This window comes from Phocoena sinus, chromosome 11, assembly GCF_008692025.1.
Source record: "Phocoena sinus isolate mPhoSin1 chromosome 11, mPhoSin1.pri, whole genome shotgun sequence".
Taxonomy (NCBI): Eukaryota; Metazoa; Chordata; class Mammalia; order Artiodactyla; family Phocoenidae; genus Phocoena; species Phocoena sinus.
Window position 1 is genome coordinate 57,147,677 of NC_045773.1, and position 22,497 is coordinate 57,170,173.

At 38.7% G+C, this 22,497-nt stretch overlaps 1 protein-coding gene across 1 annotated transcript in view; it reads left to right on the top strand.

Moving 5' to 3' along the window:
* NEK10 (NIMA related kinase 10) overlaps positions 1-22,497 on the top strand; it is a 305,942-nt gene that overhangs the window by 245,298 nt on the left and 38,147 nt on the right. Inside the window, exons 31-32 of the mRNA XM_032649886.1 lie at positions 368-405; positions 15,175-15,275. Coding sequence (XP_032505777.1) covers positions 368-405; positions 15,175-15,275 — 139 coding nt within the window. The remainder of the gene's footprint in view (positions 1-367; positions 406-15,174; positions 15,276-22,497) is intronic.

Below are 22,497 nucleotides of genomic sequence, written 5' to 3' on the forward strand. Positions count from 1 at the left end.
ACAGCAGGAATAAAGCATGGAAAATACTACATAAAAATTTTTTTATGGTTTTTCTTTTTAATACAAAATAAGTATTTTGATTTTAAAAGTAACAAAATCATTCAAGGTACTGTACTAAGATTTAGGCTCGTAATTATTCTTAGAGCTTATAAACAACTGTGATAGGACAAGGTTCTTCCATTTGGTCATAGAATGTCAGTTCTGCTCTGGGTTCACATATGTCTATTTTCTCTCTTTATTAAACTCTTGAGGGCGTCTTGAGGAAAAATAAACCTATATTTTCCTATGTAAACCATAGCGGGGTATAAGCTTTCAGTAAATGTTAGTCAAATCCAAGTTGAATAACTCCTTCTAATTCTGTTTTCAGAGACTTCACAGGTGGAATAGGATCAAGACCAAGGCCAGGTAATTTAGTGTTGGCAGCAATAACATCATACACGCCTCCCTGAAATTCAGTGCAATTCATATTACAGTTTCATATATTTCTCCCTTTTATTTCTTCAGCTTTGCTGCCTCTTTACCTGCTTCTGAAAGTGCCACCCCTCATGCTCAGGGCCCAGGTTAAGGAGCTAGAGGCCGAGTTAGTGATGGGGTGACAGTCCCATAGCCTTCCCGCTGTGATAACTTTAGTACAGTAACTAGTAACTTTAGTACAGTAACTTCAGTACAGTAACTTTAGTTACTTTAGTACAGTAACTTTAGTTAACTTTAGTTACAGGTAACTTTAGTACAGTCAGGTACTAAAGGTAACTTTAGTACAGTCAGCCAGAGAATCTTGTTTTATTTGTCCATCATTATTAGCTTGGCATGTTAACAGTATCAAAATGCTTTCTGTATTCACTTATTTGATGAAATATATAGGCTGTTTTACTAAAATTTGTATTTTTGCTTGGTAGGAATGTTAGCCAGTTGAATTTTGATGCTTACAGTGCATAACTACTAACAAAAAATAGTAACCTTGTTTTACATACATATTTCTGTAAGCTCTACACCTATATGATATGAGTAAGCATATCTTTTATTCTATCTCCGTTACTCTGACACAGATAACTTTAGTTATTTGTATTTGATTAAAGCAGTGTTATATCACATTGTTTCTCTAATAATGTAAAAATTATGGATTCTTAAAACATAAAAGTTTATAGTAATTGTTTGAGAAAAAGAGTGTATTCCTTAATATTTCTAATTTCTATTAAAGAGGGCCAAAGTTCAACAGTAATAGTAAAGTTTTTAACTAAACCTGGACAATTCAGGAAAAAAACTTAGTGACTGTGCTTTTAACATATGTGTATGACTCGAGTATAAAGTTCTATTTTACTTCTTTGGTTAATTTGGAATTATTGCTTAATGTTATTTTCACTTTGACTTCCTTAATTCACATTCTTTTGTAGAGTTAATAGGTGTAGTGAACAAAGGAGATGTGAACTGATTTACTGTAATATTAGTCCATGTCTCCACATTTATTAAATTTGCTTTGGAAGAGTTATTGACAGTTTGGGGCCAATCTGTCATGATCAGCATAGATGCAAAAAACAGATAGCTTTGTTATTAACATATCTAAAGCTGTCATGTTGACCATGCTCTACTCCTGCTATTTTGGCATAAGGTAAGTTCATAACATAATCATGAAATTAAAATGATTGTCATTGATTGATTTTATAATAGTGATAGCAGAATACATACATATGTAAGCAATTTGCAGTTCAGTTGTGATTCATAATAAGAATTATTTTTCCTAAAGGGTATGCTGAGTTAGCTAGTTTAAGACTTGACTTTATGTCAGCAAAATTGATCAGATCTCTGGATATTTAAACAAACTATTTAGCACAGTTAACATGTAATATATTATATTTCTTAGACCTACAGTTTGTTATACCATCTACTTTTTAAAAATTTACTGATTCATATATTTTAAATTTAAAACAGAATGTACTATAGCATTTTAAGTGTTGTCAGTGAATGCTAAAGTTTACCTATAAAGGAGTGATTAGTTTCAACTAATCTTGTAGAACACAGTAATGCATATGAGGAAATTTGAGTTACTACTTACAAGTTATTCCACTTTCGAGTAAAACAAAAAATTTTTTTCTTAATCTTAATGCAAAATGGTTTTTCTGCATATTATAAAAGTCATACTTTTTAAAATGTTGCAGGTAAACTTGGACTATTGGTTGCTTTATCAAATCACAAACAACTGGTACCAGCCCCATCCACTTAGATCACCTTCTCTGCAAATCAGTATTCTTTCCATTATGTATAACCAATAGCTATAGTCCTGTATTGCCTAAGTGCTCTGGAAAAAAATTGTCAGAGATGAGAGAATTTTGTCAAAACCTGGGTATGCTCCCAGGACTATATCTAGTATGTGAACATCATTTTCCATGTGCTATGGCAGAACAAAGGGTGAGAACTATTATTTTAGAGTGCTAAGTGGCTGTATTAGAATATGATCTTGCCTATATTGTACTCCTAAAATGTGAACTTCTAGGTTCATATTGTGGTCATACAGCAGTATTTGATGTACCTCCAAACTCCTATAAAACAAATAACCATGAAGCTGTTTCAAGTTAACACTATTAAAAATCCTCTTGTTCTGTCTTTTAATACTAACTAGATTGTATAAATTATTTGATAAGATATTCTTTAGGTTAAATAACAGACTAGTTCTCTGACAGCAGAGTTGAAAATTTAGGAATTTCTATACTGAATGGATGAAAATATTAACAGTAATTAACATGGAATCAATGAATGAATAAACACTTTTTACACATATTTATTTTAGCTCTATTTCCCTAACCTTTGTCACTTATAGATTACCATGGCACAAATTTGGCTGTATCTGAGTACTATCTATATTACTATTTTCCAAATATCGATTTCTTTAATTTGATTTACTTTCTCAACTTAAAGTTATCTAAAGGGAAGTTTATATTTTTGTTACAAATGGGAAACCAGAATAGCGTCACTTGCCATAATAGGTGACAATTATAAAAAATAAATGCAAATCTAAGCAAAACAACATTATTAAATTCTAGTAGGTACTGTTATCTGCTTATCCTGAGGTCTGTTTTCTTTGTTATAAAGGAACATTAGCTCATATCTCAAAGATGGTGATGACATACTTGTTCCATACTGAAACTTAACCCTTGATATAATCAGTAGAAAGAAAAGAAAACTGGAAAACGAATACCTTTTATACCTGATCTACTTACTATGTAACGTTATGCTGTTTAAGTGCCTCTAGCTGCAGGAAACTCAGTTATGTCCAAAAGTTCTCTGGATGAATAATTTTTTAAATTGAAGTATAGTTGGTTTACAATATTATATTAGCTTCAGGTGTACAACATTGATTCTCTATTTTCATAGATTATACTCCACTTAAAGTTATAAAATATTGGCTCTATTTCCTGTGCTGTACATTACATCCTTGTATCTTATTTATTTTATATGTAATAGTTTGTACCTCTTAAACCCCTTCCCCTAATTTGCACCTCCCCCTCTCCCCGCTGGTAACCACTAGTTTATTCTCTGTATCTATAAGTCTATTTCTGTTTTTTTCTATTCATTTGTATGCTTTATTTGTTAGATTCCACATGTAAGTGAAAATACACTGTATTTGTCCTTCTCTGTATGACTTATTTCATTAAGCATAATATTCTCTAGGTCCATCCACATTGCTGAAAATGTCAGAATTTCATTCATTTTTATGGCTGAGTAATATGCCATTGTATATATACACCACATCTTCTTTATCCATTCATCTGTTAGTGGGCAGTTGAGTTGCTTTCACATCTTGGCAATTGTAAATAATGCTATAATGAACATTGGGGTGCATACATCTTTTTGAATCAGTGTTTTTGTTTTCTTCAGATATATAATCAGAAGTGGGATTGCTGGATCATATGGTAGTTCTATTTTTAATTTTTTGTGGAAACTCCATGCTGTTTCCCATAGTGGCTGAACCAATTTACACTCCCACCACCAGTGTGCTAGGGTATTTATGTGTTGTCTTTTTGATGATAGCCATTCTGACAGTTGTGAGATGATCTCTCATGGTGGTTTTGATTTGCATTTCCCTGATTAGCAAGGTTGAGCATATTTTCATGTGCCTGTTGGCCAGCTGTGTGTCTTCTATGGAGAAATGTCTATTCAGGTGCTCTGTCCACTTTTAATTTTTTTATATTGAATTGTATGTGTTCTTTATTTATTTTGGATAGTCACCCCTTACCAGACATATCATTTGCAAATATCTTCTCCCATTCAGTAGTCTGTCTTTTCCTTTTGTCTATAGTTTGATTCACTGTGCAAAAGCTTTTAACTTTCATTAGGTCTGATTTGTTTATTTTTGCATTTGTTTGCCTTGTCTGAATAGACATATTTTAAAAATATTGCTAAGACCTATGTCAAAGAGTGTACTGCCTATGTTTTCTTCTAGTTTTATGGTTTCTAGTCTTACATTTAAGTCTTTAATCTCCATTTTGAGTTTATTTTTGTATATGTTGTGAGGAAATGTTCTAATCTCATTGTTTTACATGTAGCTATCCAGTTTTCCCAGCATCGTTTGTTGAAGAGATTGTCTTTTCCCCATTGTATGTTCTTGCCTCCTTTGTCATAGATTAGGTGACCACATGTGTGTGGGTTTATTTCTGGGCTCTCTACTCAGCTATGTGTCTGTTTTTGTGCCAGTACCATACTGTTTCTGACTACTGTAGCTTTGTAGTATAGTCTGAAGTCAGGGAGCATGATACCTTCAGCTTCGTTCTTTTTTCTCAATATTGTTTTTGCTCTTCAGGATCTTTTGTGGTTCTATATATTTTAAAATTATTTGTTCTAGTTCCATGAAAAATGTCATTGGTATTTGATAGGTATTGCATTAAATCTATACATTGCATTGGGTAGTATGGACATTTTAACAATATTATTTCTTTCAATCCATGAGTGCAGAATACTTTTCCATTTTTTTGTACCATCTTCAGTTTCTTTCATCAATGTCTTCTAGCTTTTTGATATTGGTCTTTCAATTTCTTGGTTAAATTTATTCCAAGATATTTTATTCTTTTTGTTGTGATTATAAATGAGGTTGTTTTCTTAATTTCTCTTTATGATAGTTCATTGTTAGTGTACAGAAAGCAACAGATTTCTGTATATTAATTTTGTGTCAGTTCTTTAAAAATAATTTATTGGTTCTGTTGTCTATAGAGTCAAATTAATCAAACAATTGGATATTTTGAATTGGAAAAATGTCTAGGGTCTTTTATATATATAACAGAAATAGTCCTTCCCTGTTGAGATAGGGGAAATGATGTTGTATATTTGTGAAAATTAAATCATACCAAAACATATGATGAGAAACTTATTCTTTGTCAAGTTAATAGGGTACATTTTAATGTTATGGATGCTATTTGTGTAGGTCAAATGTAAATTTTTGGGAGTGTTAGTCAAACCCAAATTTAAAATGCAAATGTAATGTCAACTAAGACTATGGCCAACTTTGACTGGATTAACACTGATGTTTCTCCCTCCTTTGCTGGGTTTTTCATTTTTCAGCAGCTAACACCCAGGCACTGAACTAATAGATGGGAATTATTATGCTCTGCATTTTGAATAGAAATTTTCTCTTCATGATTTACAGGCTCTTAATTATCATACTAGATGACTGAGAATCTATTTTTTTTTTTCTTTTGCTTGCGGTACGCGGGCCTCTCACTGCTGTGGCTTCTCCCGTTGCGGAGCAACAGGCTCCAGACGCGCAGGCTCAGCGGCCATGGCTCACGGACCCAGCCGCTCCGCGGCATGTGGGATCTTCCCGGACCGGGGCACGAACCCATGTCCCCTGCATCGGCAGGCGGACTCTCAACCACTGCACCACCAGGGAAGCCCTCTATTTTTATACATCTATGTAAAGTAGTCAAAGTTTCATCCAAATATTCCAGAGAGCACAGCTATATTCTAGTTGTCCTTATTATGAGCAACTTTCAGTAGCTTGCTTTCAAGTTAGTTATTAACATAGAATACTTAATACTAGATATCACAATTGCCAAGGTGATTTTTTGTAAACGCCTTCTCTAATTTTATTATATAGCAATTCTTTTAGCATATGAAATGTGCTTACCAGACTTTAATCAAAACTCTTATAATACTAGTCTACACTATGCAATTTGACATATAATTATATATTTTTCTATATTGTTTTTTGGGATTTGGGTATGTTAGTTATATTTTGCAACCATATTATAAGCATCTTTAGTAAAGTTTGCATATATCTTGAGTATTTCCTCTGAGATCAGGCCCCTGAAAACTACTTATTTTGTAACTGATGCAGACCTACCACTGTTTAAACCCTTGTTTATTCTTGCTATTGAGAGCAACTGAATAAGTAATCTTGTGATTACTTAAAGACTAGGGGGAAAATTATATTTTAATGTTAGACTTCAGATTGGGGAAGAGGTGGGAGATAACACATTTTCTCTATCAGTGATGAATTGTGTCCTAGTTCCTCATGCCAGGCAGGCACTGGGGGAGTGTGGACCAGTTGTAGATTTTTACATACTCTTTGGAGGACAATGTCTTTTCAAAAAGGTACTCAATCTCACAAAAGTTATTGATGGTCCCAATCCAAGCCCAAGTGCAGACTGCAAATTAGCTGTTAACGCAGCCCACAACCCTGCCCCGGGGGTTTCTGCACTGGGAAAAGGCTAAATGAAAGGAGGAGAAGAAAGCTACACCACCCTCTGGTAGGAGTAAAGGGAGGTCTATGTGGCTTGATGATTGTAGCTTAGTGTACAAATAATTGAGTCAATATAGAAAAGCAGGGCTTTCAAATTCCAAATTGCCATTATTAATGATTACTGAGATTCAAAAAGTGGTTTCAGGACTTCCTTGGTGCTGCAGTGGTTAAGAATCCACCTGCCAATGCAGGGGACATGGGTTCAAACCCTAGTCCAGGAATATCCCACATGCTGCGGAGCAAGTAAGCCCATTGACCACAACTACTGAGCCTTGCTCTAGACCCTGTGAGCCACAACTATTGAGTCTGTGCTCTAGAGCCCACGAGGCACAACTACTGAGCCTGTGTGCTGCAACTACTGAAGCCTGTGTGCTTAGAGCCCATGCTCCACAACAAAAGAAGCCACTGCAGTGAGAAGCCCACCCACTGCAACAAAGAGTAGCCCCCGTTCGCCACAACCAGAGAAAGCCCGTGCGCAGCAGCTAAGACCCAACACAGCCAAAAATAATAATTATTATTTATTTATTATTTTTAAAAAGTTTCAGAGTGCTTACAACTACCCTTTGAATTGTTGTCATACAGTAATTTGAGTATTGCAGATGGTGACTGGTGAGCGAATAGTAATGAGAAACAGGCAAGAGGCCTCTTCTGGCTGGACCACCTTCCTGCCCTCCAATACAGCTGAGATCTCATTCATTGTTAATTGACATTCCTCACTGTGGATTCCATAGATTATTTGGGATGTTTTAGATGACATGTTAATTAAAATTTATTTATTTATAAGTTTCTTATTTATCTATAAGAAGCTACTTATTGTTTCTTACCACATTGGAGTCAAAAAGCACAATTCTTTTTTTTAAATTTTTTTATTTAGTTTTGGCTGTGTTGGGTCTTTGTTGCTGTGCATGGGCTGTCTCTAATTGCGGCAAGCAGGAGCTACTCTTCATTGCAGCGCGCAGGCTTCTCATTGTGGTGGCTTCTCTTGCTGTGGAACACAGGCTCTAGGCACGTGGGCTTCAGTAGTTGTGACATGTGGGCTCAGTAGTTGTGGCTCACGGGCTCTAGAGCACAGGCTCAGTAGCTGTGGTACAAGGGCTTAGTTGCTCCGCGGCATGTGGGATCTTCCCAGACCAGGGCTCGAACCTGTGTCCCCCACATTGGCAGGCAGATTCTCAACCACCATGCCATGAGGGAAGCCAAAAAGCACAATTCTTAAAGTTATTTTTTAGCAATAATCCTAGTTTTATTTAAATTCCCTTAATGATGGAACCAGATGGAGGACAGAAGAGCCTGTTCAAGAGCATTTGGAGACAGGAATTTTTATAGTTGTATAAGTATATTTTTATAGTTGTGGAAGTATATATAGTATATATATATAGTAAAATAAGTATATATATAGTAAAGAAAAGCTGAAGCAACATTGCTAAATTAAGCATAAGATTGGCAAATTTTCTGTGGGGCAATAAAGGCATATCATTTTTGTGATTAACGTCTTGATTGGCCTATAAAGTCATACCAACATGTCAATTCCTATAGGTTAACCACTAACTCTACAGGACTGTAACTGCCTTCACCTTTATTGGTGTGGATTAAGAGTATTAGATTAGAATCAAGTAAAGCTATTAGAAAATGTCGTAACATGATATCAGAGAATCAAGCAATGATCATTTTGTCTGTTTTCCATGATTGAGATAAATTTTTCTTGTCCAGGTAATTGAATGAGAAGAGGGTTCCTATATTTTCTTTCTGTTCCTTTTAGTTTGATTGGTTAGCTTTTGCATACATAGTGCTGAACACAGTGTATTTTCACAGCACAATATTTTCTTCTTGAGAATTCTGAGCTTCAATAGAGTTGACTTTCAGAAAAAAAAAGGTTCCCTCTAGTAGGAATAAAGGGAGCCAATATGACTTGGTTAGTGATTGTAGCATAGTATAAGAACAACTAAGTCAATGGATAAGGGCCAAGCTATATGGAATAGGCCAAATGCATGTTATTTTTAGGCCACAAATTCAGGGGAGAAAAAGTCTAACTTTCTATATTTTCCCAAAACTGAACTTAATTTTTATATTAAGCCCCTATTCCACATCTCAGAAAACATAATCAATTAGCCTAAAGGCAAATTTCAATGTGTTGGTGATTTCTTTATCATATCAGGCTTAAAGTCAGACAAACAGAATTGCACTTCTCTTTCTTCTTCTTCTTCCCTGAGTGGTATTTTTGTTCCAAGGATTCAGTTGGCATCATTGTACTGAGGCTTTGAGACTGCCTGTGCTGGTATCTGCTCTGAGTACTGAGTGGGGGTCACCCTTCCACGTTGCTGTCCTGAGAAGTGGGCACAGCCCTCCCTGACTTCCAGCTCCCAGTACACGTTCCCATTTCTGTCTGTGTCCCCTTGACATGAAGGCAGGACTTCTGTGGGGCAAGCTCCTTGCTCTGTCAGCTCACCTTCTCAGGGGTCTGGGAAGGTTAGCCTACTCTTCCACACTCTCTGGGTTTGGAGACTTGGGGGCTGAGCCTCTGACACCCCAGGAAGCTGTCTCTCCTGCCCCATTCCATCCCAGGTCATAAGGTGCAGGGAACATCTGCATGGCTAGGACCTCTCAGAGCTCGCTGTGGGAACTGCGCCCCCAGCCTTTCAACTCTTGAATCCCCAAACGTAGAGACTTCTATCAAACATCTCTGCCCTCCTCACTGCCCCCACCGAAGACTTTGCCCAAGTGAGCTGGAATTTGAATCTCTTCTGAGACCTTCTTTCCTTCTCGTATGTCTTCGTCCTTCCTCCTCAAAGAAGCTTTATCTTATCCAGGAGGGGCAGGAAGAAGAGTTTGTTCAGCTACAGGTCCTGTGAATCTCTCTGCCTTCTGCTTAGACTAATGCTTTTAAAGTCCAGGAACATATGCTCTCTGTTCCCTGGCTCCTCTCTACCTCCCCATCTTGGGGCAGTGCTTGACTCACTCTGCTTCTTGACAGCAGGAGGTTCATGAGGTCAAAAGTAAGTGTGGGAAATAATACAACAGTGAATTCACACAGCATCTTGCCATGTGTATTATGTAGTCATTTTAAGGGGATTAGCAACTTTAAATATCCTGAGATTATATATTTTGAAAAAAATACATAGAGAATTTGGAATAGGATGAAACTCTAATCCTCACACACACACAAATTAAGCCTGAACAAGATGTGAGATGCATTATGTAAAGGTGATTCAGCCAGCATTCAAGAGTGAAGGACCTCAAAGCGGCCTTGCTTCTTTGGAATTTAAACAGCTTGTTTCTGAAGCTGGAATGAAAGGGACTGGAAGGAACCTGGTCACCCAGGGTGAAAGGTGCTGAGGCTTTATTGCAGCTTCCTGTCATCTTGTCAGAAGTTCTACCAGGGGCTGGACTGTGGGGGAACTAGACCCAGAACCTTGAGTCTCTTCCTAATAATTTCTACCTGATTGTGGAACCATCTATTATTGGTCTGTGTTGGGAAAGATTCCATGCCCACACCTCCTGGTCATCATCTTCTCTCTCACTTCCCTCTCTCCCACGGAGGGAGTCATTTAACAACTCAGGTCCAAGCTTAGGCCTCTCCTCGGCTCCTGCTCCCCACAGACAGTCACCATGTGCTGCTCCATGCCGGGCCTGACTTAGGCCCTAGGCCTCTTCTCATGAGATCACCTTTCCTGAAATCACCATCTGCTGTGGTGCCTGGCTCCCTCTGCAGATGTACCCAGTACTATACCTTTTCATGGTACTGCACACAGGGAAAACTGAACACTCTGCCGTTCTCCAGATGTGGCACTCACTTAGCTGACTCCTGTCCTTTGCTGAAACTGTTTTTCTACTCAGAAGCTGCCACTCAAATATACCCTCCCTAACACCAAATCCATGTCCTGTGCCTACTGAAAGCCTATTCATTCTTCATGGTCTTCTCAGATGAAGTGTTTGCATCAGTTCTCTGTCCTTCAACCATGGCCCTCTAAATGGACCTCCCATGAACCCCTTGTGAATGCAACGTTCTTTGTCTAATTTTGCTGCCTTCTATGCTGCTGGGCACAGAGGTTCATTGCTGAGAATTTGCAGATTTAAGCTACAATTCAGTTACTTTATTTCCTTTTCACAAAAGTAGAGGAAAGAGACCAGAGCAAATCTGTTCACTGTACTTAAATTTAAAAGGTTGTCTTTCAACAGGGCAGTTGGTCCCATATGGAGAAGCCATGTATGTTTTAGCCCCCTTTATAAAAGGAAACTATTTTTTTTACTTTTTCAGGGAGCTCCTGCTCAACACTTTCTCTTCTCCAGTTGTTCAAAAATTCCTGATTCTTAGCAGAAAGAATTCAGAAAAATAGTAGGTTGATACTATATCATGGTCAATTGGGGGAACATGAGTAATCCATCTTTTGTTCAATTTATAGTAATTAACAGTTTCAGAGTTTGTGTTGTGAATTGTGGTTTCAATAGACTGGATATATGATGTAAATCAAGTCTCAAAGAACGAGTAATGGCAACTAACTTGGCTATTGTAATGTGCCATGAGATAATAAAGCAGATATAGTGCACTGCACAGGCTACAAAGACATAATGCTTCCAGTTTATTACTTGTACATGCTTTCCAAAAATATTTGATCCATTAAATGTTCAAAGGTATAGTCAGAACATGTTAAAAGTAGCAACTCCTTTTAAGAAAAAAGTAGTATTTCAGGTGTGGGAAGGAGCATCTATATTATGTTATATTGTCCATAATTTCATGGTCTCCCAGTGACAAGTTAGGAGACTAAGTCAGTGTAGAGTTTAGGGCCCACCTTGTTGCATGTCCCGGTTCTTCAGTCTTGGTTAGACAATCTTGTTAATTTCAGTCATCTATAAAATGGGGATAGAAACAACTACCATTCAGAATAGTTGTGAGGATCACATGAGACTAAATGTGTAAAACTCTTGCCAACACCTCCTCCAGGTCCTCCTACCCACCACCACAGAGCGGAAATGTAGCTGTTTAATGTCATGCTAACCACACAGTAAGCTAGCAAATATAAATTTTTTTACACCCTAAGTAAATTGCTTCTTATAATGAATTTTGTAGTTTCCTTCTAAGTTTTAAAACACTAATTAAGTTCACTATTTTAATAAAAACCATAAACTGAATATAAAGTATTCCAATGTAAACTTTGATTTTATTTAAATTTTAATGAGACCAAATGCTTTCTATACTATATATGACTGACGTTGGAATATGATCAGCTTCTATGATGTCTTTTTCTTTTTTTTGCCATGCTCCCCAACTTGCAGGATCTTAGTTTTCCAACCAAGGATCCAACCCAGGCCCTTGGCAGTGAGAGCGTAGATTCCTAACCACTTGTCCACCCTTTAAATTGAAAAGAAGTAACAAATTAGGTGAAAATACTTTTAACATGTAAAATACAATAAAAGGATTAGTAGTCAGACAATGTAAAGAGCACTTACAAATCAATAAGAAAAAAAAGCTTGGGACACAAACAGAAAATCACCAAAGAAGTACAATAACCTTGTCAGCATTCAGATAAACAAAAAATAAAACAAAATCAGCTTGGCAAAATTGAAAAGTTTGATTATAGTGTTGATCACGATATAGAAAAATGGATTCTCTTCTGATCAGAGTGCAAATTGATTCAGCCACTTTAAAATGTATTTGTTAAAATAGGAAATATGTGTATCAAAGGGCCCAGCTATTTATTTTCTCCTTATTTACCCTAAATACCCCTTGTACTATGCACAGTGAGGCACGCACATATATACCCACTGCAGCATCATTTATAATCATGAGAAATTGAAAAAAAAACTAAGTTCCCATCAAGACGGAAGTGACTAAGAAACTATAATGCATGCAGGACATGTAATACTGTTCAATAGTGGTCATAAAGAATAAGCTATAACTGGGTGTGTTGATAAAAAAGAATCTCCATGGCAGGCTGAGAATAAACATTGTAAAACAGTCTTATAATGTGTCACCATTTATTTAAAAAGAGGGAACTAAAGCATGAGATAATACTATAGATTTTCTACAATAGTAGCTTTCAAAGTCTTTTTGGAAGTAAGTCTTTTTGGAAATGACACTTAGTAAGACATACATTTTATATCTCGACTGGGTGGATCCTTACTACATGCAATGCACTTTGAAATTTTTATATCCTATTCTATTTCATTTCATGCCATTCCATTCCATTTTTCAAAATGCTGGTCATGACTCATTAAACAGATTTAGGACTCAACCATAGTTTGAAAAATATTGTTCTGAAGATACACACTGAAGTACGTAAATAGAAAAGTAACTGGAAGGCAACACACCAAGCTGATATCAGAGGTTTCTTCTGGGGAGGTGGCTGATGGGTGGTGGTTCCAGGGACCCTCGAAGTCTCTTCTGTGATACTTAGGTTGTTTTACATTTCTTTGCTTGCTTTACCATGGGCATGTGTAATTACACATTTTAGGATTTATTTTTTAGCGAGTAAGCAGCCAAAACTATTTTCAAAACTCAAGGACTTACCTTATGGTCAAAGGTCTTAAGGAAAATAATTTTAAGCAATTTTGTATATTGAGTAATTCAGAAGGCACACATTCTAGCTAACTGTCTCTGTTTTTATATCTAGCCACAGATGAATACATTCTTGTGGCAAGGTAGACATCCCACTCAAAATGTCATCACAAATCTAAGAACTCTCTGCCATGCTGTGAGATTTTAACTCATTACCTATGAATGAAAGTCCATATACCAAAAACATAAAGTAATCAACATAAGTGTGATCAAAAGCCATCCAGTTTCAGAAAATACAATGTTAGTCTTCCAATAGCAACATCAACTTGGCCACATTAGTTTTGGATATCAGTCTAGACAAACAAATAATTACATTTTAAGAATTGTTTCTGCAAAGAAGCACCATTGTAGAAAATATGACATATGTACTCTTGGCCATCTCTTCAGGCTGGAGCAGATACTTCCAGCTCTCTGTTTTCTATTTCAGAGCTACCTTAATTCTTTCTGATTTACCTTCACATTTTTACCCTAAGGGTAATTTACTAAACCTCATCTTAATGGCAAGTAATTGTTGCTTAAAAGGAGTTAGACACAGTTCCTAGAGGAGGTAGATCCTTTAAATTGCAAACATTTAAACAGGGTATTAAATGAAGATGAGCTAGAGCTAGATGATTTCTTGCGTGAATTTCTCAACAAACTCAGTAAAGATACCCATAAGGAAAATAATACTTCTTTCAATGTTATATTTATTTTCTTTTTTGTGATTTGTGTCCTAAACATACATTTTGGTATGCTAATAATAAAACAAGTTGGATCTTTTAATGGCCACATTAAATTTTCTCTATAAATGTTTTGAAAACAAGTTTTTATGGTAAAATATGCAAACTTTCTCAGAAAGCATTTATATAAGAATCATTTTTCAAAATCTTAGCTGTTGCTAAAGCAATGATTGTATTCACATTTAATTTCATGTGCACAAAGTTGTCTGGAGGTAAGAAAAGAAGGACTTTGGAAATTTTCTTTAAAAGAGAAATTGGCAAGAAAAATGTTATTTCAGAGAGTATGCTACATGTTATCAGGAGGAAGGGAAAGAGCAGGAATGTGGAAGAGACAATAATATACATCCACATATCTGAAGTCTCTCTTCCATTTTCTCTAGTGTGGATCTGAGGGTGAGAGGAGGCAGAGGGGACCTTGTGGCTAATACAGGGGTCAAGGCCATTCCTTTAAATAGCTTTACATTCCTCAAAGTTAAGAATGGGCCACTTGTGGCTATGACATGTGAATCTGGGAAAGCAGCTTATATGCAGTTTGATACCAAGCTAGCCTAGAACTGTGAAAGTGATGTGGCTCTGTGATGAGAATTCAGGATAAATTATAGATGTGTCTTATTTAGACCTGAAGAGAAATCTCAGTGAAAATTATAATTTGTAATAATCAAGGGTTGGAAAGTAACATAATTTTCAAACCCTTGATTATTACAAATTATATTTTTTTGTTTGCTCTTTAAGATTGCCTATTCACTATTTGCATTTTAGTAGTTTTAATAAAATTAGTTTTATTTGCTACTGAGGGCAAATGAATTAAAAATTTTTAAGTGTGATAATCTCTTAACTGCACATATCTGAAGCCCAGCTTTTCAATGGCCACAGTATCCAAGACACCACTGACACCTTGTGGCAGCCTGGTGTAATTGCAGGCAAAATTTCCAAGTGATAAAGTCTTTAAGATGTTACAAATGATAACATTATTATGTTACTTAGAGGTCTAAGAAGTAGAAGGAAAGAATTGTGCATCCCATATCATAAAATATTGAAGTGTAACAAGGTCTCTACATATTTTCTAATTGGTAGGATGAGAGTATTTTTTTTTAGAAATTTACCCCATTTTCCACTTAATACCACTTGTGAAGGGGAAAAGGGTCTTGATTAACTGCAGAATTTGTCATCCACAGCATCTGCAGGAATTGCTGTGTCCCAGAGGAAAGTACGTCAGATCAGTGATCCTATTCAGCAGATCTTAATCCAGCTGCACAAAATCATCTACATCACTCAGGTCAGTGTGCTAGCTTTTTATTTACTTTTTATCTTAAGTACAAGTTTGGTGCTAATATTGGTAAGGAACTACTTTGAGAAACTTTCAGTTCGAGTGATGCTTCTTCTTATTCTCTCCAAATACATATATTTGGGAACACTTTAGCTTAGCAGCAGAGCTGGGAAGGTCATAGGTTAAAAGAAGCAGATAAGTCAGGTTTTCCCTGTGACTCCTAACCTGCTCTTTTACTGCTAGTGCCCAACCAAAAACAAACTTCAACACAAATGGCCCTTTAATGTGTGGGTGAAAGTGGGGACAGAGCTGGGCTACAGGAAAGAAAGGAAAGTAGTTCCCTAATCCTGACGAGGCTGGGATAAAACCAAGACCTCTCAAAAAACTGAAAACACAAAATTCAGGATTTTAAAAACTTTTTCTAAATCTCAGTGACCATTAGACATTGGGGAAGTAATCACTGGTTACAAATTATTTACAGAAATCTTTTTAATGATAAGGAAGTTGAATGGTCATTTACCAAAGTTAGGTACTGTTAATAAGAAAACAAATTTTGTAGATAAATAAGTGTAGATATTTGGACAAGAAAGTAACTATTATTTTGAAGTTTAAGACTGTATGTCTTAATATGTAGTTCATTCATTTGTTCATTTTTTCATTTAACATTTAATTACTAGATGCCTACTATGTACCAGCCACTATTCTAGGCACTTGAGACATATCAATGAGCAAAACATATAAACATTCCCTCACCCTAAGATTCAGAGACCCAGTCTGATGATTCTGTCAGTTGCCAATTGTGGCAATTCCAATTAAATATTCAGGTACTAGAGAGAAATATCACCAGGCCAGTGGAACAACTGGGCCCATTATAAATCTAACTTGGGCTAATATGCCTCCCCCCTCAAAGAAGCAAACAAACCAAAAAAACCCATTTTGATTAGTGTACCACGGTGGCATTATAAGACTCTAGGAAATAGAGTCAGTTTATGACTGGTGTCCAGTATTCCCTGAAAGCCTGTGTATTTCCTTCTTCTCTGTGAGAAGTCACCCTAATAGATAGCTGCAGGACTCTCTGGAGAAGGGCTGGAGGAAATTTTATTTATTTTATATTTATTTTATAAATTTTATTTATTGCATAGGTATAGCAATGTTTCAGGGCCCTTCCTCAAGGAGCCCCAGCTTTCCCACTAATTAAGGGGCATTTGGTCTTTGAATTGACCAACGTCTGGAAACTATGTGAGAGGCGGTGACTCTCAATTGAGGGCAACAGTAACTCAAATCACATTTTTGAGTTACTAGAGTGTCTTTTCTGTTATATGGATTAAGGAATACTCTAGTAGGATGACCACATGTTTCTTTCCCAAGAACACCCCGATCAATTAACTACCATCAGAGATCTCTGTGGGCCAGGCATTCTCATTAACAGTAAACATCCCTGCCATCCTTTATGGTAAATGCTCCCAACTTGTCACTGGTGGTCAGGGGCTGCCTCTTGGCCTCTGCTCCTCTGGGATCACATCATCCGCACTGAAACCTTGTACTTTCAGTGTCATATCTGGCCTACAAAGGAGAGCAACTGTAAGGTCTTCAAGGATGCTGGTTCTCCCCTCTCCAATGTGTTTCTCACTGCTTTAGTGAAAGTGAAGCCTAACCTGGCCTCTGTACCCTGACACTGAATTAAATCTTGGACACAGAGTTTTGAGTGAAGTAGAAAAAAATAGCTTTATTGCTTTGCCAGGCAAAGGGGGCCACAGCAGACTAATGCCGTCAAAACTCTTGTGTCCCTACCTGGAGTGGGTAGTGAGGAGTTTTATGGGAATGGTTCAAAGAGGGCGTCATTAGCTCATGGACATTCTTCTGACTGGTTGGTGGTGAGGTAATCGGGAGTCAGCATCATCAACCTTCTGGTTCCAACCGGTCTGCGGTCTATGTGCTTGTGGGCAGCATCTGCAAAACAGCTCAAAGATATTGTGTGTATCCCTTAATGGGGAGCCAGGACCCTTCCCCAAGGCTGAACTATTGTTCCTCTTGACTGCTCCTCCCTTGTCTCTGCATCCCCTCCCTTCCCTAATTAGCGACTGCTTAAATCTGCAAGTTGGAACTCAGGGAAGGTCATGGAGGCTGAATGAAACCTATTTCCTATAATCAAAGAAATGGGGGACACAGAAAGCCTTTTGTGCCCAGGAGCCCCACAGGGTCCTGTGTGGTATCAAAAGAAATGGCTTCTGAGTGTTCTTGCTAAATGAAATTGGGAAGTGAGTGTGCAGGTCACCCATGGTAAATCTATCCCAGCATTCCTGTCTCTCCAAGCCTTTGAATTTCCTCCTCCACAAGCAAGAGAAGCTCTGGCATTTTATCTTCATTAAATGTAGGCCACCATTGAGTCCAGGTTTTAGTATACCTCCAGCTGCATGAACTAATATACTAAATCTAGACTCTCTAGTAAGTACACACATTTGAATGTATTCAGCTTGATATAGTGCTATATTTCATCCTTGTTGGCCTGACACCCTTAGAATCCACTCCTGCACATGTTCTCTGGGTTGCTGCTGATATGGAATAGCAAAATCTTTTGATGCAATTCTTTTGATGAAGAGCAGATAGGGAAATGTACAAGTTCCCCTGGATCATATTGAGATTTGACCCTTGTTGCTGACTTAAAGCTCACTGTTGTGGGTCTTAAGAGGAATGAGCATCCCTTTTTAAGATATTACCCCTCATCTGTCCTAGGTGAGGTTAGTATAGAGTTTTGAAGCAAAAGAAGTCTTATCTTCTCAGATGCAGGGTTTCAAGCTACTTCCACTGGCAATGATGGCTCAGAGTGAGTTGAGTTTCAAGACTGTCAGTTTTATCTGGGTCCAACAACATGTCCCTACTTGGAGTTTTAGTATCCTAATCTTTTTTTCTAACTTTTGCATGAGAAACTTGGTGAAATGTATAGTCAGCTGACATTGTAATTCAGCAACCTGATCAATTAGACTTGTGTTTGATTATCAGCCATACCAGTGCTGTGGTAGCAAGAAATACATTCTATTATGGCTGACATGGAATCTTTCTGGCTCTTAGACTATGAATTGAGCTGAGAGTTAAAGGACCCAGGCTTGTCATTGTCTCTCTGTAAGTGCCCCAGTGCATCTAAAGGACCCACCCACCCCACCATCCTCGTGATCTTCATACTGCCTGACAGTCAAGTGTAGCAGCCACTCAAGCTTCCAGGGTACTCGCTTCACTTGGCTCTTCATCCAGGTGACAACTGACTAACTGTGAGGCCACTGCATGCCATGGATTACTATCATCCTCTGTCCTATTGGCAAACAACCCAACAGTGGGCTCGGTTCCAAGGGTACAGTCAAATCAATTTCCAAATGCCATCTCTATGGCTTCTCCTGGACATTCCTGGAACCAAATCTGTTTCAGTGAGGGTCTATTCAGGGGACAGAAACCAAACTGATTTCAACAGGGAAGATTTCACATAAAGAATTGTTTAAGGGCTTCCCTGGTGGCGCAGTGGTTGGGAATCTGCCTGCCGACGCAGGGGACACGGGTTTGTGCCCTGGTCTGGGAGGGTCCCACGTGCTGCAGAGCGGCTGGGCCCATGAGCCATGGCCGCTGAGCCTGCGTGCCCAGAGCCTGTGCTCCTCAACGGGAGAGGCCACAACAGTGAGAGGCCCGAGTACCGCAAAAAAAAAAGAATTGTTTGAGAATTACTACTAATAATAGGGTATTATCTACTGAGGAGGGGAAGAGAAATCTAAAGACTATAAGAAGAGCAGATAGGGAAGTCACTACTTATAGGACTGAGGCAGAGCACCCAAGAAAGGAACAAAATAGAAGAGGACACCCTCATCCTAGGCTGAGGTCCAGACCTCACTGGAAAGCCAGAGAAATGTCCTGAGGTACTGTGCTGTAGACTTGCTGGAAATCAGCATGTAAGAGTGGTGTGCTGGGAATTGCCCACTAGGAACTGCCCTCTCTGGGACCAGGGGAGGCTGCCCACTGGTAGGTGCTGCTCCATGGAACTCTCTGGAAAGCTGCCCTCAGGGTTGGTGGCACTGAATCTGGCTGGGGGTGAGCACAGCTGGGGGTCCCCATTCCTACTGACCATTCACTGCTGCCAAACTAAGGCAAGGCAGGAGCATCACTGGAACCAGAAAGACAGGCTCCATCCTCCACTAGTGCCCTCTGCAGATAGAGCTGAACATCCAGCCAGCTGACAAGGGATATATGTTCCAGTGTCACAAGCAGGGCAATGAAGGTGGATTTGGAGCTGAGAGTAAACAAACTTACAGCTGGCACAGTTAGCCTGGGGGCTCAAGAAGGGACTACCTTATTTTGGACCTGCCCACCTCTAACTTCTCACTGTTTCCCCTTTGACTTCTGCCCAGCCTGGAGAGTAGCCTGGCTCTTATCTATCATATTTGGGTTATTTTTTGGGGTTTAAAATTTTTTTAACCAAATCTGATATTCTTTTCATTTACCCTGAGGGCCAGCCTTTTGAAGGCTCAAGAGTCTAAAACTGATTACCGTTTTCTCCATTTTCTTCTGTCAACCTTTCCTTTAGGCAATCCTACATAACTGTCTACCTGATTAAATGAAAGTGGGTGAAGGGGCATAAGAACATAGGATGGGGGAGAAAATTGGTTAATAAGTCAAAATATAATCTTCCATATCTCTATCGAGTAAAGATATTCAAAAATACATTTCCATTTAAATACTGATATAGATACATGGAGAAGAATTCTTAACTTCAATGCTATGGAAATAACTTCAAATAGCTTGTTGGTTACCTTAATGATTCACTACTAAATTGAAAGAAAATATCCTTTGAAATTTAAATATAATTTCCATATGCCTGTCCTGCTAATTTTTATATTAAAAAACTTTTGAAATGGATGTATTTTGTTTCTTTATTGGAGTTTAAAGTATGATAAAGCAAGAATGAAACTATTATAAACACCTTATTATGTTCTTACACTGCCAGCATAACAAATGATTTCATATTTTTGGCAAGATGGAATTCCTTGCTACAAGTTAAGATATAACCACGGTGGTTGTAAAAATGTATTTCCAGAATACTTTAAAGTTTATGACATTGCTCATAGTAAGGAATGATTCCTCTTTGGGGAACCTTAAATTACAGTGCTAACCAAAGTCACTGCCTTTCAAATAAAGGAGATAAATACAAGTCTAACCATTACACTCACATATTTACCAAAGCTTAAAGAACAAGGTCAATTTTTTCTGTTCCATAATTGCAAAGGAAACTTCTGAAAGTAAAACTGAACGGACAAACAAAATACCCTCCTTGTTCACATATTTATTTACTAAATTCCTGCAGACTTAAGCTGTGGTAGCACCCTGAATTGCAGAGCCAGATACCTTCTGACAACCAACAAGTGACTTTAAATGGGAAACTGCTTACTTCTGGCTGGTGGTGGCCTTATCCAGTTTCCATGGAGACAGATATGTGGAAAATATCTAAAAGCAACTATTTTAAAAGACAGGATGTTAGCATCCTAACTCTGCCTTCAGTGAGTTGACATCTGTTTTCATCAAAAATAAGATGGGGTCTGCTGGAGAAGATGGTTGAAGAGTAAGACACAGAGATCACCTTCCTCCCAACAGATACATCAGAAATACATCTACACGTGGACCTGCTCCTATAGAACCCCCACTGATTGCTGGCAGAAGACCTCAGACCTCCCAAAAGGCAAGAAATTCCCCCACATACCTGGGTAGGGCAAAGAAAAAAGAAAAAAGGAGACAAAAGAATAGGGACTGGACCTGCACCAGTGGGAGGGAGCTGTGAAGGAGGAAAGGTTTCCACACACTAAAAGCCCCTTCGTGGGCAGAGACTGCGGGTGGTGGAAGGGGGAAGCTTCAGAGCCATGGAGGAGAGTGCAGCAACAGTGGTGAGGAGGGCAAAGCAGGGAGATTCCCACACAGAGAATCGGTGCCGACCAGCACTCACCAGCCCAAGAGGCTTCTCTGTTCACCCACAGGGACGGGCGGAGCTGGGAGCTGAGGCTCAGACTTTGATCTGATGCCGGGAGAGTACTGGCAGCGGGAACACAGCCTGAAGGGGTTAGTGCACCACGGCTAGCCTGGAGGGAGTCTGGGAGAAGTCTGGAGCTGCCGAAGAGACAAGAGACATTTTCTTGCCTCTTTGTTTCCTGATGCGCCAGGAGAGGGGATTAAGAGTGCTGCTTAAAGGAGCTCCAGAGACAGGCGCAAGCCGCGGCTATCACCGCAGATCCCAGGAACAGGCATGAGACACAGGCTACTGCTGCCGCCACCAAGAAGTCTGTGTGCGAGCACAGTTCACTATCTGCACCTCCTCTCTGGGGAGCCTGTGCAGCCCGCCACTGCCAGGGTCCCGTGATCCAGGGACAAGTTTCCCGGGAGAACGCAGAGCGCACACCTCAGGCTGGTGCAAGGTCATGCTGGGCTCTGCCACCACAGGCTCACCCTATATCTGTACCCCACCCTCCCGCCAGCCTGAGTGAGTCAGAACCACCGAATCAGAGGCTCCTTTAACCCCGTCCTGTCTGAGCGAAGAACAGATGTCCTCAGGTGGCCTACACACAGAGGCAGGGCCAAATCCAAAGCTGAAACATGGGAGCTCTGTGAACAAAGAAGAGAAAGGGAAATTTCACCCAGCAGCCTCAGAAGCAGCAGATTAAAGCTCCACAGTCAACTTGAAGTACCCTGAATCTGTGGAATACCTGAATAGACAACGAATCATCGCAAATTGAGGAGGTTGACTTTGGGAGCAAGATATATTATTTTCTCCCCCTTTCCACTTTTTGTGAGTGTGTATGTTTACGCTACTGTGTGAGATTTTGTCTGTATAGCTTTGCTTTCACCATTTGTCCTACAGTTCTGACTGTCTGGGGTTTTTTTCTTTTTTTTTTCACTTAAAAATATTTGTTTTCTTAATAATTATTTTTATTTCTGTAACTATTTTATTTTATCTTACTTTATTTTATTTTATCCTCTTTCTTTCTTTCCTTCTAATTTTCCTCCCTTTTATTCTGAGCCATGTGGACAGGCTCTTGGTGCTCCAGCAAGACATCAGGGCTGTGCCTCTGAGGTGGGAGAGCCAACTTCAGGACACTGGTTCACAAGAGACGTCCCTGCTCCAAGTAATATCAAATGGCGAAAATCTCCCAGGTATCTCCATCTCAACACCAAGACCCAGCTTCACTCAACGACCAGCAAGCTACAG